This window comes from Vidua macroura, chromosome 3, assembly GCF_024509145.1.
Source record: "Vidua macroura isolate BioBank_ID:100142 chromosome 3, ASM2450914v1, whole genome shotgun sequence".
NCBI lineage: Eukaryota > Metazoa > Chordata > Aves > Passeriformes > Viduidae > Vidua > Vidua macroura.
In genome coordinates, this window is record NC_071573.1 from 24,005,477 (window position 1) to 24,020,549 (window position 15,073).

The 15,073-nt window shown below is 35.5% G+C and overlaps 1 protein-coding gene across 3 annotated transcripts in view; it reads left to right on the plus strand.

Moving 5' to 3' along the window:
• GPATCH2 (G-patch domain containing 2) overlaps positions 1–15,073 on the plus strand; it is a 120,527-nt gene that overhangs the window by 92,904 nt on the left and 12,550 nt on the right. For all 3 annotated transcript variants that reach the window (XR_008436482.1, XR_008436481.1, XM_053974349.1), the window contains exon 9: positions 11,796–11,878. Coding sequence is in view for 1 of the 3 variants with exons in the window: in XM_053974349.1 (XP_053830324.1) it covers positions 11,796–11,878 (83 nt within the window). In the remaining 2 variants the exon portion in view is untranslated. The remainder of the gene's footprint in view (positions 1–11,795; positions 11,879–15,073) is intronic.

The following is a 15,073-nucleotide window of genomic DNA, read 5'->3' on the forward strand; positions in this document are numbered from 1 at the left end:
GTCTAATCTGTCGGGTTTGGTTTTTTGGTTTTTTTGGGGTTTTTTTGGGTTTTTTTTTGCAAGACTGATTTTCTCTGGGTGTTTTTTGTATAGTTTTCAGGTATCTGTATTTCTTCTTTGTTTGTCATTCTGGAAGAGCTTGTTTTTGGTTTTTGTATGTATATTGAGATATGTACATACACACATTTTTCTATGCTTGTCTTGATTTTTCGTACCCTTTTGGATGACTGAACACAGTTTTTGTCTCAGCATACAGACAATATTTAAATACCCTTATTACATTAGATCAGTGACTTGTGGAATAATTTACTCTGTAAATACATCAGAAAGGCATGGAGCTCTAAGTGTGGCAGTGGTCTGCAGCTGTCTCATTGTGGTGGAATCATACTGTCTGGAATGAGCTTTACTGTACTGGCTTTAATGTCTTAGGTTTCTTCTGTCAACATGAATGATAATTGTCTAATCCTGTACAAATTAACATGAACTTTTGCTAGTGGCAGGATAATCAGATTGTAGAGAGCTGTTGATACGGCTGCTGATGGACCAGATGTTAAGGAGGTATACAGTCCTGCACCACAAAACTTAGAACCAGGATAGATTATATTACACTGATACAATTGAATATATCTATTTATGCTACCTGTACAGGTAGGATTTAATCTGTGAATACATACTTTTCCTATTCATTATTTAAATTATTAACAGTATTAAAAAATACTCTTTAAAAAGCTGCATTTCCTTCTCCTGTAGAGCCTTGAAAAAGTGCTCTGTTTACATTATCTCTCCACATTAGGATGGGAACAGTCTCCTCCCCAAATCAGCTACTCTGCTTAAAGGTGATAGATAATTCTTCCAGCTGCTTTTTTTCACCCCCTATACTTTTGCCAGTAAAGAAGGTTTTTTTTCTAATTTTTTTAATATGCTTTGGGCAAAACCAGCCTGGTTAGCACAACTCACCTATTCAAATTAAATTGGCTGGTTTTGTGCAAACCATATTAAGGCATGCTCACATGATTTCTTCCTCCAGCAGAGCTGTGGAGATGATAATCTCCAGCAGATGTGTGATAACAAATAGCTTGGGATAGTAATGTCTTCATCTGGCACAGTTGTTAGCAGACCAAATGTCTGTCTGTAGCCCGAGGCAGTGGGCAAACAATTGCACATGATTGAGTTGGGGGGAGTTAACAAGTTGCTGCTTGGCAGCTGAACTGCCAGAGCTGGTCATGGACTCTTTGCCTGCTTCCCTCATGAGGTAAAATACATTTTCTTAAGTCACTTCCTTAAAATTTTACAAAAAAAAAAAATACTTAAAGGAGATTCTCTATGGCTAAGAGATTCCTTTGATCAGCAATGGGGACAGTGTTGAAGGATATTTTCCTGAACTGCTGTAACATGATTTTGAACATGTGATTGCATTGTTACCTGTGGGGGTGGACCTCCATCACACAACTATCTCCCTGTCTTTAAATACATAATGTACTTTTCCTCACAATACCCTTATGAAGAGGGGAAGTACCTTTGTCCTCATTTGACTGAATAACCAGAATACTTAACCGACTTAATATTTTGCCTTTGGTCATACAGTCAATGCCATAACTGGGTAATTCATGCTGTAATCTGGAAGCAAGAGAGTTGCAGGTTGGGAAAACTATGGACTCTGAATAAGTTACACTTGTGTAATTATTTCCTTTACATTGAGGTCTTGTGTCATATTTCTTTTGTAGTGTGCTCCTGTTAAGTACCATGAGTTATTTCATCTACATATTTATTTTTTCTTACTGTATTGTAACTATAATTTGATACATTCCCAAATTGAGAAACTTAAAGGAAAATAGCACCCAAATTCTTACCATTTAGTAATTTTTGGGGTTGAATCTTGATCATTCTTTATTGGCTTTCCACATGCCAATGTTCCCCAGAGACCTCTGAAAGAGGGGGAAAAAAATCTACTTTTTAGTTCCTATGCAGTTCAGTCCTGGCTTGAAAGAAGGCTGTCATACTCATGAAAGGATTTGAGGTGGAGTCGAATTTTACATGTCAGGTTTCACCTACCTAACTGAGGCTGTTTTAAGAATTTAATCAATGTGTGCCAGTACTCCAATGATCACCTGAGCTGTCCAGAAGTCTTTGAAGTCTTCACCTTCCATGGTGAACAGCACAGCCTGAAATTCCCCATGTTTTTTGCAACTCTCACTTTCCCTTCTTTCCCTAATTGTTCTCAGTCCAGTTTAAATTTGTGCCTTGTGCTGATACAAGAAGATGATTCTCATGTGATTTCACTTTTTATAACTGTGTCCTCTGTGAATTAATATTTTAAGAAAGCTTGTAAGAGAAAAAATGACACCAAACCCGAGGAAAGCTTTTCAAAAGTGTTGTCATTGTTTTGGTTAAAATTACAGCTTTCTGTCTTTCCTGGTTTTAAAGGATAAACCCTGTTTGTGCATTTGTACAACACTTGTTCTTCTCCATCTGATGATACAGAACATGGTACTTTTTTACACAGATGTGACAAATAACATTGCAGCTGCTCTTTATTTGATCTTCTAAAGAGACAAAGATGTGCAAGGATTCTGCCTGCTCCCTCTTTCCCATCGTGTCATCTGTTGTTTGGGAAAGAGTCCTAATTTGCAACAGATACAAAACTATTTGTCGAGGTGTAGGTTTGCCAAAAATAAATGAAACCATTAATTACTACGTTTTTTGAGCAGCTGTTAATGGATTGGGATAAGAAAACTGTACATTAGACTACTGGTTAATTACAAGAACTGTAATTGTTTAATGTGGCTTTTGTGGAATGAAATTACAATACCAGAGGAGGTAAATTCAGCCAGTTTTTGGAAATTATACACGAAGATGTGCACATACTTACACTGCACAAAAGCAAAGGAATACATAGCTGTTTTATTAGGTGATTTGCTTCTGCCATCACATTCTTAAAATCAACAAAAATACTTTAAAATAAAGTAATATTTAAACATGCCTTTTTAATTCAAGTGTAAAATTATTAAAGGTAGTAAGTTAATGTCTTATAACCCCAGAGCTAATAATGCAGGAGATTCAGATACAACATTAAAATCCAAATGTGTTTACATCATTAGAAATTAACAACTAAGCAGTTTTATCTCCTCTTTGGAGTGCCATGAAGCAGTAACTGTGCTGTTATGATTGCTGCTTAATAATATTTGCAGTTCCAGATTAAATTATGTGAATGTTTGAGGACACATTGCTTCCCTCCCTTGCTGTCACCCTCAGGGACAACATTATTCCATCAGTTTGGTATTTTTCTTCCCTGGAAAGGATAAAAGATGGTGCTGTTTTGGGAGAGGGCAATTCCTGATTCAGTTTTCTCTACCATGGCCTTATTTTTAAGGTGCTGAAAAGATTTTCACTTGGGAGAGGAGGACAGGTGATGACAGTTTAACTGTTGTTTCAAAATGTAGCTAGTGTGTGATGCGTTAATTTTGTGGAAATCTTAGAGCTTCAGTAGTGGTTCATGGATAGATTTAAAGGATATATTGAATTAATGCTGCTTTAGTTATCTAATGTCTTGAAAGTATCACCTTTTAACTCATGTAATGAGAACTTTTGTAAAAATAGAAGAAATTTTGAACTGTGCTTTGTTTTGCAAATACATTTTTCCATGTGCTCTGAGCAGATTTTTTCCCATCTTTAATGTAAAACTACAAGCTGAATTTTGTTGTTCTTGCACTAGAATCTAATATACTTTATAATAAGGTACATAAACAAGCTGCTAAATGGTACTGAAAATTTGTCATTTAAAATGGAGTTCCAGGTATATGAGTGTGTTAACTAACAAGAAATTATGTTTTCCTGATTTTAAAAGCATGTAAAATAAAAAGGAAAATCAGATAACTTCTAGAAATTATGTACCTCTGGATCCTCCTGATGTACTATCTGGATTGAATTTTTCACCTGAATGAACTGATATCAAATATCTCACTTTGAAGTAACCAAATTTTAGCACATGGTGTGCTTGTTTCTTACATTCAGCTGCATTAGATACTGTGTCTTGCTCTCTTGTTGCACAAGTTTGTGCTCCACAGCTCAAACTTTGTTTGTCTCATCTTACCTGTTAAAATATTAATGGCATAAGGATAAAGATAATTTGTGTTTCAAAGGTCTGAAGACCCTTCCTGCTGTGTAAGGTCTGAGGAGGAGCCGTGCACAGGGGCTTGCACTGTCATTCCACAAACTGTTAACCTGTGGTTAAGCAGCTCTGCAGTGAAGGAGGTTGTTTTGCACTCTGGTTTTCCACCACTCATTTGTCCCATCATCTCCCCCACCACAAGAAATTTGGTTTTGTCTCTCTGCATTTCTCCGCAAAGGTACTTGAAGGAAGCTATTGCATGAGGGAAGGGTTTCCCTCTTTCTGGTTTTATTGCAAATTAAATTCTGCAATTTTTACATCAGGTTCCTACTGATCTCAAAAGGATCCCTGAATATCATGTGTAAATCAGCATTCACTGGTGCACATTAACTAAAATTCTGAGGCATAAGCACACTGACTTCTATTTAGACTCTGATTTTGTGTAGTGAGAGAAAGAGTTTAGAAGAAAATTTGGATAGTTTGCTTCAAAATACATAAAATTTTCATGTTTTGTCTTCCATTTTTGTGCTACTATATTACATACTTGGACTTTTAGTGTTGCTTCTTATTCCTTACCTATTTTAAAAGATGCTGAACACAACACTAATGCTTGCAATAATTTAACCTAACTCTATATGACTGTAATCCAGAACTTTAAAATGTGGTTTTTTTTAATATTTCTGAAAAAATACATTTGTTCTGTACTTAGCTTATTTAGTAAATTTAATTATTGGTAAACAAATATGTATTCAGAAATATCTGGAAGAAATGGTAGCTGAGTACATTATCAAGTCCTTCCATTAAAGTATCTGTTCAGATCCATGTTTACTGCTCAAGTCATAAAGATATTTTCTAAATCATTTCAGAACTGGACTGAGGCCCATATCTCTCAAATAGCAAGAATGAGGTTGCAAGATGAAGAATAAACCAAAGAATATTTTCTTTAGAATTTGTGAAACAATATTGTCCTCTAACAGGCTGACGTTCTATTACTGCGACCTATTTTCAAAGTACATTTCACCATTGCACTAATATCATTATTGTTATAATGTATTTCTTCACACAAAACAATAATGGACCTTGTCATCAAAACTATTTAGAAATATTCTAAATTAATATGAAATTTATATTCTGAGCTAGTGTAAATATTAATTTCCTGTATAGAAAATGTGAAATCATGTCATTTGTTGAAGAAAACTGAGTGTTTGCTATCTAATTCTTGACAGAAGTGTATTTTTTGGGTTTGTTCCCTCAGTGTTCCTTGGTGACTTGTTTGTACACCAAGATATTGGTTTGGATTTGCCTTTGTGTAATTCATATACTTTTGATCAATTCCAACTCATGCCCAATTATATTACACTAAATTAACATAATTCAACAGATGTTGATATTTAAATGTTTTCTGGCATTCACATCTTGGACAGCTGTCTTAGAGCTTGGGGAAAAGGCAAACATTTAGAGTTAAATGCTGAACATATGCTTAAATTACTAATTAGAACCAAGAAAAAACAATGCATTATCCTTTCTGAGGGCAGTAGGCCTCTACTACTGAACTATTTTTTTAGGGTCTCTTTTCACAAATAAAGTGCTTAAGTGACTTGAGTATGGGTTCCAAATCATACGTAGTGATGCAGGTTTTTATTTTCCATCATGTGCACTAAAATTATGCCAGTGTGGAGTTGAATGTGTTGATTTGTAGTGTTCAGATAAATTTTGGACAACTACTGTGTCTGAACGACCTAAGTGCTGCTAAAGATAACAGCAAGGAGTGTGTTAGGATATAGTATTTATTAAGTGATGAGGTCATCTCATGGGCCAGGGAAAGATTGCACCCAGTCCTTCAATAATACAGGTGGGTCAGCCTTATGTTTGAAGTTATGTTGTGAACAGATTGGCATTGTATGAAAGGAGTTTGATAGAGTTGTATGGGCTTATCACATCTTTTTAAGATGTAATAAAAGGGAAATAAAGTGCATAGCTCTTCTGGTTAATGTAATGCTTTTCACACGTGCAGAAGTAGGTGAAGCAATCTATTATATAGATTATGTCATTTTTTAGACAAGTTTGAATAAAAGCTTTACTGTTTGTAAAGGATGAGGAGGAATCAAGCACAGAACTGATTTCTCCTGAATGTTGTGTGAGAAAAGTGACAAGAAAGCCAAAGAGAAAAAGAAGGCAGGTGGACAAGGAACCATCCCTCTCTAAAATTGTTCATGGGACACAAGCATTACTGCACATGCCACACTTCTCTGGGTGTTCAAGTAGACACCAGGGGCTGCATTCATGTTTTGGCAAGCTGTGTACCACAAAGGAAAGAGGATATCTTTCTTTATAAATTTTCTTTGCCATTGTTTTTCATATCTTTTTCCTGAGAAACAAATGTGCCTTGCATATTTCAGTGTAGTATTAAGAAATCATTATGCGTCTTTTCTGTGGTTATATTGATACACATGCCAGAGGCAAAGATTAAGTGTTCATTATACCTAGATAATACATAATAGTCTTCCCAAATTTACAGCCCCGGTTGCTTAGTACGTTTATTTGGAGTGATACACTTTAATTTAATCCATACTTCTGGAGACTCAGTCAAAGGGAAATGTAGAATTTTATGTTTGTCGTAATTTAATTAGGTATTAGTGTTATGATATGTTTAGAAAGACATATATAATAGGGTTTTAATGGTGTTTACCTCTAAACTTAGCATAAACTGTTCCATTGACTCTGATGCTCTTGAAGCCATTGTGTGCCACTTGTGGTAATTTAGGAATGATCAGTAAGAGTTAAAGTTCTCCAGACTCCCTTATTTAAGCAGCACTAATGGATGTGTTCCACTGGCCACCAGATACCGCAGTGTCTGCATTTTAGGCCATGTAAAAACAAGATAGGCTGTGCTACAGATCCATTCTGTGTAAGGAGAATCATTTATGTGATATTTTTGTGTAAAAGGTACTTAAATAAGGGGAGGTTTGCTCAGGGTATTTTTGAATTTTTATGAAGTTGAGCTGTTCCACACATTCCATTTTTAAAATCATTTTATTAGCTTGTTTCTCTGGGTTTCACAATTGAGTTCTGTTTTCTCCATCCTTAACTGCTGCTGTGAACATTGCTTCACAATATCCCTGCTCCATTTCAGTTTGTAAGAAATTGTCAAGTAATTTCAAGCTTAAAGTGAGTTAAGTTGTCCCTACTGCATTCTCTCTTCAGTCATATCCATATGAATATCTAATTTTTGTCCGTATTTTAAGACTGAAAACTGAGAGTTTCAGTTAGATTTCCCATTCAAAATAATTCTCTCAAATTCCTTCTGAAATACGAGCCAGTTAACTTTTTCCTTTTTGTGATGTCTTGTGAAAAAAAGTTTACTGAAAAACTTTCATCAAGCCTCTCCATTAGCTGAAGCATCCAGTGGTGCTAAACTTGCAGAGTTCTACAGCCATCTGCAGGAATGCACTGATACTGTGACAGAACGGGTTGTCACTGTTTACTGTGTGTTTCTTCCTCAGGTGAGAGATGTTAATAGCATTATAATGGATAGGCGTGTATTGATGTTTACCAATTCATCTAATTATGGAGTACAAATCAGTCTTCTTGAAAATGTTATTACATCATAATAATGTGCTGTATCAGATTTTCCAAGTTAATGTACAGAAATTTGATAAATACTGTTAGACAAAAAATGCTCCTCCACTCCTGACTTCATTAGTAAATTTTGTTTTGTTTTTTTACAGCTGGGATGATAGTGAGTACAGGAGCAGGTAATAAATCAGAGAAATAGAACACATGTTCAGGAGTATCTGCTGTCCTACAGCCATTTTATTGTTGTTCTTCTCAGTGACTGGTGAACTTTTAACTCAGATAGTGGCAAGGGTGAAAACTACCAGTGAAAGAGTGAAGAACCCTGTTGTATCCTCAGTTCTCAGTAGGTTTATTGCACTTAAAGCAGCTTAGCTGTACGCTCCCCCACAGAACAAGATGTTTATTTGGAGAATGTAACCACATGGTCCATGGATTGCAGAGGTCAGGGTAGATAAAAATCTGACACGGCCTGTTACAAATGTCTCGGAGAGGTGAATGTGTGTGACTGCTGAAAAGGCATTTGTCAAAAATATTTGCCTGTGGAGCTATGAAAATTATGGAAAAGGGGATTGTGTTGTGTAGGCACAGCTATGCTTGGGGAGCTTAAAGAGACAATTCTAGACATGTTACCACAGTAAGGGCAATTACCTTAATTACCTTGAGAAAAAGAAATTATAAAGAGACTGCCGCTATTTAAGGAGGAAATAGCAAAATTTCCATCAGAGGGAATGTTTCACAAAAATGCATAAATGCTTGTGAATTGCTTTGCATGTCATTGCTTCTCTAAAAGTATCAAATCTGTGGGGTTTATTTATGGGATTTAATAGCTAAACTTTGTGGAGTTTATTTATTATTTCAATAGCTTTTTTTGGTTATTTTTATTATTGCTGCCTTCCCTGTCTATCTTCATTTTGAGACTTTTATTTACCATGTAAAAAGGAGAATCTAAACACTGTGTGCAAGATGAAAAATGAATAAAAATTGACAGCAGCTTTTCCAGTGTTTTGCTTAATACGTTGAGGCACGGCACAACAACAACAACAAAATTCTTGGCATGCTAGTGTAAGTTCACACCAGCCTGGCTTTTGCAGCCCTCTTATTTCCCTCTGCCACAACTTTGCTGCTGCTATGACACTTGCAGGCCTGCTCGGCCGTGGTGCAGCTGATGCCCTGTCCATGCTCATATTTTTCCTATTGACAGTGAGTGTTCTTGCCAAACGCCAGGGACCATAGTCACATCTGTTTGTCTCCCAAGCTTGTCTGAGGCTGCTTGGGAACACTTTTTATCCAGAGGGCAGCTTTAACTAGGCCTAATACTCTGAAAAGCCTCTGTTTGTAAATGCATACAATGAGGCGACAAGTTCCTGTTGTCTTTCCTTAAAAATTATTCCATTTGACACTGCTTGCTCCAGTCCCTGTCACCAGCACGTCAAAAGCCAGGTTTTCAGGCAAGGTGGTCTTAACAAGTTTTATTTTTTCCCTAATAAAATGCCTAGCTTCCCTACAGAGCACTATTTATAAATGATAGCTGGAAGCAAGCTAGGGGTAAGTAAAAGAAGGCGGGCAAATAGCTTTCTTCCTTTCTGTAATCCATGCTTTTCTGATTTAATGCTAAGAAACATAATGCTGAACCTAGCTTGATTGAGGGTCAGAGTTCTCCCTACTTTATAATACCCCCATTATAGGCATTTCAAAATGTACTCTGCAGCTTCACAGCTCTGCTTCTTTTTGACTAACCTGCCAGTTCCAGAGAAGTAATAGTTCTTGTCTGAACCTCTCTAAATACATAAATTAATAAATAAATATGAGCTTTTTGTTTTGCTGTGGTTTACACTGGCAGAGCATATCAAATGTTAAGCTCTGGTGAAAGCAAATGCAGCTTTACAATCGCAAGTTGGCTGAACATTTGATGGTAGTGACCATCAAACTGGGTTTGACAAAGCTTAATTGGTGCTCCAGCATATTGTTATTTATTTGCGGTGTAGGGAATTTTTGACAAAAACAAAGAAATACCCATGCTCACCTTGGCTGGTGATGGGGTTGTTGTGATAGGCAAAGGCAAATGATTCATTTATGCTGAAGGAACAAGGCTGCCTTTCAGCCGTTCATTGATTTTAAATTAAAAAGTAACTGCTGTGTTCTACATGAAGGGTGACAACAATAACAAAGTAGTCCTTACTTAGTGTTATTTGTTGCAACTCCATTCCCTGTGCCTGGAGGAAAAGTGGGGAGACCCCAGTACCATAATCTTACAGATCAATAATCTAGATATCTCAATGTAGTGTAACAGATAATCAATTCTGGTAAAATAACTCAAATGCTGCTCACTGTTCCTGCTGTGGCTCAGGTCTTCAGGTTCAATTGCTTGACTTTATTAATTTTTATCTTTCATCCTACTTGTATTCCTGCAGACTTTCTCCCTTTTTCATTCAGAAAACAAGAGTTTCACATTGTAGAACATATAATTTACAACTATCACACAACTTATTCTGCATGTTTGATACCATTGTTAAATACTGATCCATTGGTGATCAAACATCTCAAATATATTTTCTTCAGTTACTGTTGCCCCATATTGTATTTAAATATTCATTTTCTTTATCATACAATCAGTTATGAAAGGGTTACACTTTTTGATTTCTTTCTAAATTCAGAACTGAAAATTATCATCCTGTTAGTTTACTAGTTCAACTGTGTTGAGTTTCTGGATATTAAAATAGGATAAAATTTCATGTTGGAATTGCAAGGAAAATGTGTCTTAAAACAAAGGGGAAAAAAGTGTTGAAATAAGGGTTCACTAGGTGAAGCTAGTATGCGCTTCTCTGTGAAACATATGTTTCTTGGAATATTTTATTATTTAAATACAAGCACTGTGCTACCTGATAATCTGCTGTGTCTTCCTAGAAGTAGTATGCATAGGATTGTACATTGTCATCTTACTCATCAAGGCATTGTTGTCATTCTTTTACATTATTTAGCAGATCTGAGGTCTCTCAACAGTATATGACCATTTGTTATTCATTTAGAAGTAGCCCAGCTTTAAAATGTTTATAAATGCCATAAAGGGTAAGTCATATATTCACACCGAAACCAGATCCCATGAGTGACAGTGTTACTATGCTGCAGTGGATTGTCAGATGCAATTTTCAGCTTTTAACTTTATCAAAATTCACTACACTTTTGTGGTAAGAAACACATTTCTCAATAACATTTATAGATACATATTAAAACGGTGCAGTTCAGAAATTACTGCATTTACCCCCCCCCCCTTCTTTTCTGGTTCTTAAAAAAAAAAAATGTCTGCTAGATATATGCAATTCTGCAGACATTCTATATTACTTTAAGAAAAATAATAACTGTAATTGTCTTTTGAGATTCTATTCCAAAAGTCAACACTTGAAAATTCCAAATTTTCTGTGGTACTGACTTCTACTTTACTTCTACTTCTGGGTTTAATGCAATAGCATTTGCATGTTTGCCATCCTCTGCATCTCCATCAATTTTCCAGTCTCCAAGTGTAAGCTCATAATTGTTTAAGAAGCCTACCAGATATTGTGCTTCCGTGGTATTCTCACAACTTGCCTGTGAATTGGAAGACAATAAATTGTTATGCTACAAGTTTATTTCATGCACCTTTGAAGAGTTAAGTGTTTCATATTTTCTCATTCATTCTTCATCTTACCTTAAAAAAATTGATAATATTTTCCATGTAATAAATGCTGCTCTGACAGTAAAGCATTACCAGCCAATTGATAACCTACAAACAGCATTGTGATCTCTTTAGATAATTAATCTTAGCTATTTTCCTGTCAGGAGCAACAGTGTTTTTGTTTTATGTTGAGCTAGACAGATTGCCAGTTTTGAAAATTAAAAAGCATTCCCTTTATATTTATATTTATTCATTCCAGTAACAATTTATGATGCTGCATTTAGATACTGAGCACTTGTCAACAAACATAATTATGTTTCGATATAAACAAGATTGGTGGCTTGACTGTGCAGCTTCATCTTGGTTGAGAATGTTTTGATATAGGTTCAGATTATACAAGCTGTGTATTTATGTGGCAGTTTTCTTCCTTTGTTAATAGTTTTCTCCTATAATTACTTGCAGGCAAACCAGTGTACATTTAGGATCATTGTGCATGGGAGACATCAAGCGGAGAAGGAAAGCTGCTCCCCTGCCAGGACCCACAGGTAACCAATTTCCCTGGGACAGAGCACAAACCACAAGATGTTAAATCTCTAAATACAAAGCAGTAGGTCAGTGACCTGGGGAAAAGCTTGATAAATTCAGTAACTTCCCATGTAACTTCAGATATGTTCTATTCTTATTTATTAATAAAGACCAAGGAATAAATAGGCTCCCTCCATTCTCCTGCAATTATTGGCAATTTCCAGTCCTTTGTAGTGCAGCACTTCTTTAAAGACACTAAATCTTTTTTCATATACTGAGGCAGCAAAGATTACTCCTTATGTCCCTTCAAACATTACAGGGGAAGAGACCTGAGGCATCTTGTTTTCTGCATATGAATGCTCTAAATACCCTGCACAATAAAGTCAGGATGTGAATTCTTGGGTAAACAATTGAAAATGTGGTGATAAAGCTGTGAAGCACAGCTTTAAAATTAGTGCTGTAGATTAAACAGGAAGCACTTGCAAGCACATTTCTGAAAGATTTTTACAGATGCAAGGTCACAACCATTGGATGCATTTTGCTGATGTCACAGCTGTGAAATGACTTTTTCAATACTTAGGAGTGATTTATAGGACTCTCGTCAGTTTGTTGTATTAATTATATATGTGCATACTGGAAGGATTAGGTTGTATGTGAGTCCATGTGAGCCTTTATATATAATTCTAATGCAGAAATGTGGATTGCATGTCCCAGTCATACATAAATTACAACAGCAATATCTGCAACACATAGAATTTTCAAATATATTTCAAGTAGATGTCTTTAGAGAAGCCTAATACTTGTATTCTAGCTGAATTCCCCCTCCTGAAACTTCTTTGTTTCAAACCTCAGTGGCAGAAACAGATCAGGAATAATATTAACAATGTTATAAAAGCACCTTAGTGGCAGCAGTATGAAAAAAAGAGAATCTATGGGTCAGCTTCTAAGACTCTGAACATATGTGAACTGAGAAAGAAAAATACTTAATGGCTGAAGAGAGAATAATGTAATTATTTCTACAAGGTGATTTTCACTTCACAACTTTCAAGTACTAGAGGATGTCATTTTGTACTGAGAGGTTATCAAGTATCATGAAATTAATTTTATTATTCACTTTACCTTGGGCTTTCAGTGTTCACAATTTTATTTTACAAGCTGGCTCCTCTGCGTAACTTTGCAAAGCCAATATTTTGATACTAAGGCAAATATGTGGTCATTCAATGTTATGTGTCCATGAAGTCACAGTTTTAGAAATTGTTTTGCCCCAAAGTTTGCCTTTATATGAAGAGCATATGAAGAGTTTGCCTTTATATGAAGAGAAAAATGGTGGATAAAGGTCTCACATGAGGTACTTTTTAAGTGATGTGCCCTCTTTTCTATCAAGTTCAAGGTAATCTTTTCAATTTTCTTGTGATCAGGAGGATTGAGAATTTTTTTTTTTGTGGTCTTAGAAAAGTTGTTGTCTTTCTACACTTCATCCTTGTAAGTTTTTAAGCAAATAGAACCTTTGGTAAACACTGAATAAGCTCATACCTATGTATAGGTAATGGATAGCATACTAGAGATTATTAGTTTTCTCAAAGGCTAACCTTCCTACAGCTAAATTATTATTTATCTGTCACAGGCCTTGTTTTTGTCAGTGTTCCATAAGATTTTATGAAAGAAACGGGGTTTTCTTTTAGAATGAATGTACGTTTGGAAATCAGGGTTAAAATAAGAGATTGCTTATTTGATTATTCTTCTTTCAGTAGTTTTAGTTAGCTAAGATATGGGAATAGAAGGGCTTGATTTTATGTAGAAGAATTTGTGAGCTTCTTTCTTGAAATAAAAAAATATGGAAATTGTTTACATGAACAGAAGTTGGAAATGAAAAAAGCATACTCCTAATAATTGTTTGTATTTAATATAATAGTGAAACCTGAATTGCTGTCTGTAAGTGACTCATTTACTGCAAGTGTTTTCTTTATATGGACTGCAAATTGGCACAGTTTGGTCTGAGTCAATGTGTTGGTAAGAGTGTTTTCTAAATTCTTATCCACATTTGGAAAGAAATACCTTGGTAAATTAACTCATGTATAAATCTGCACAAATCTGCTGAAAATGGTCATTTATGCCTTTAGGTTCAGTAGTGAGATGAGAACAATCCTAAGGAGGTATTGGAATGTGTTCCCTGGGTTTGAGTCTCACAAGGGTAGCACCTGCTACTTTCAGACACCTTACAAAGCCACAGACTTCTGTAGCAAGCAGTGTGATTGGTTAAACATTTATTAATTGTGACAAGAACACCCAATTTATTTCAGTACTCCAGCTTATTTACTGCTCTTTCACCTTTGTATTTTGTATTGAAAAAGTAAAATGAATATTGATAGAGTTAGATATTGATTTCTAAATTTATAGCCCGTTCTCAGCCTGCAGTCAAAGTCACATACCAATAGGTTTGTGTATATTAGTAACAAAGGATGTAGCTTTACTTGTACAGCATTGAGAAACTATTGAAGCAAGAAAGTTTGAGCAGCACAGAGCATTTTATAGTTTCAAAAATGTCATTTGTAAAGGTGAAGAAAAGATGTGTTGAATAGCAGTGTAGAAAATGGGAGATAATATAGGCATGGATGGTTAGGAACTGACAGTATTGATGCAGGAGTGTCATATTCCATCTTTTTTCCTCGAATAAATTTTCTATTTTGTGAATGTTTCATATATCCCATATGTGTATTGTTGAACCTAGATAGTTAATTAATCAACAAAAAACTTATACTAGTAAAAATTGATTACTTCCCACAATTGAAGTTTGAGGTGTCGTACCATTTACATTTTCTTTTGCATGACTTCTTCCGTGAAACCAGTATTATTCCAGTGATTCTCTTCACATGTGAGAACAGGTCATTCTCAATGACCTTCTCTCCCCTCTGAGTACCTGTGTGGTAGAGCTATTTCATGTGACACCCTGACATATTTCACTGCAGCAATACGGTGCTCTCAAGTTTGTATAAGGACCTCTTAGACAAACTAATCCATTTTCATGGAAATAGCCCTTCCAATACTGGGTCCAGTTTAGTGAAAATAATAATAAGAAAGCAACAACAACAACAAAAATTTTGCTAGGGAAAAAGAACATTCTTTGCATGGTAGTGTTACTACTTGAAACACATGCACTGGGAATATTTGCAGTAATTTCAGTTTTAGATTATCTAGTTTAAGTCTCCTATCAAACC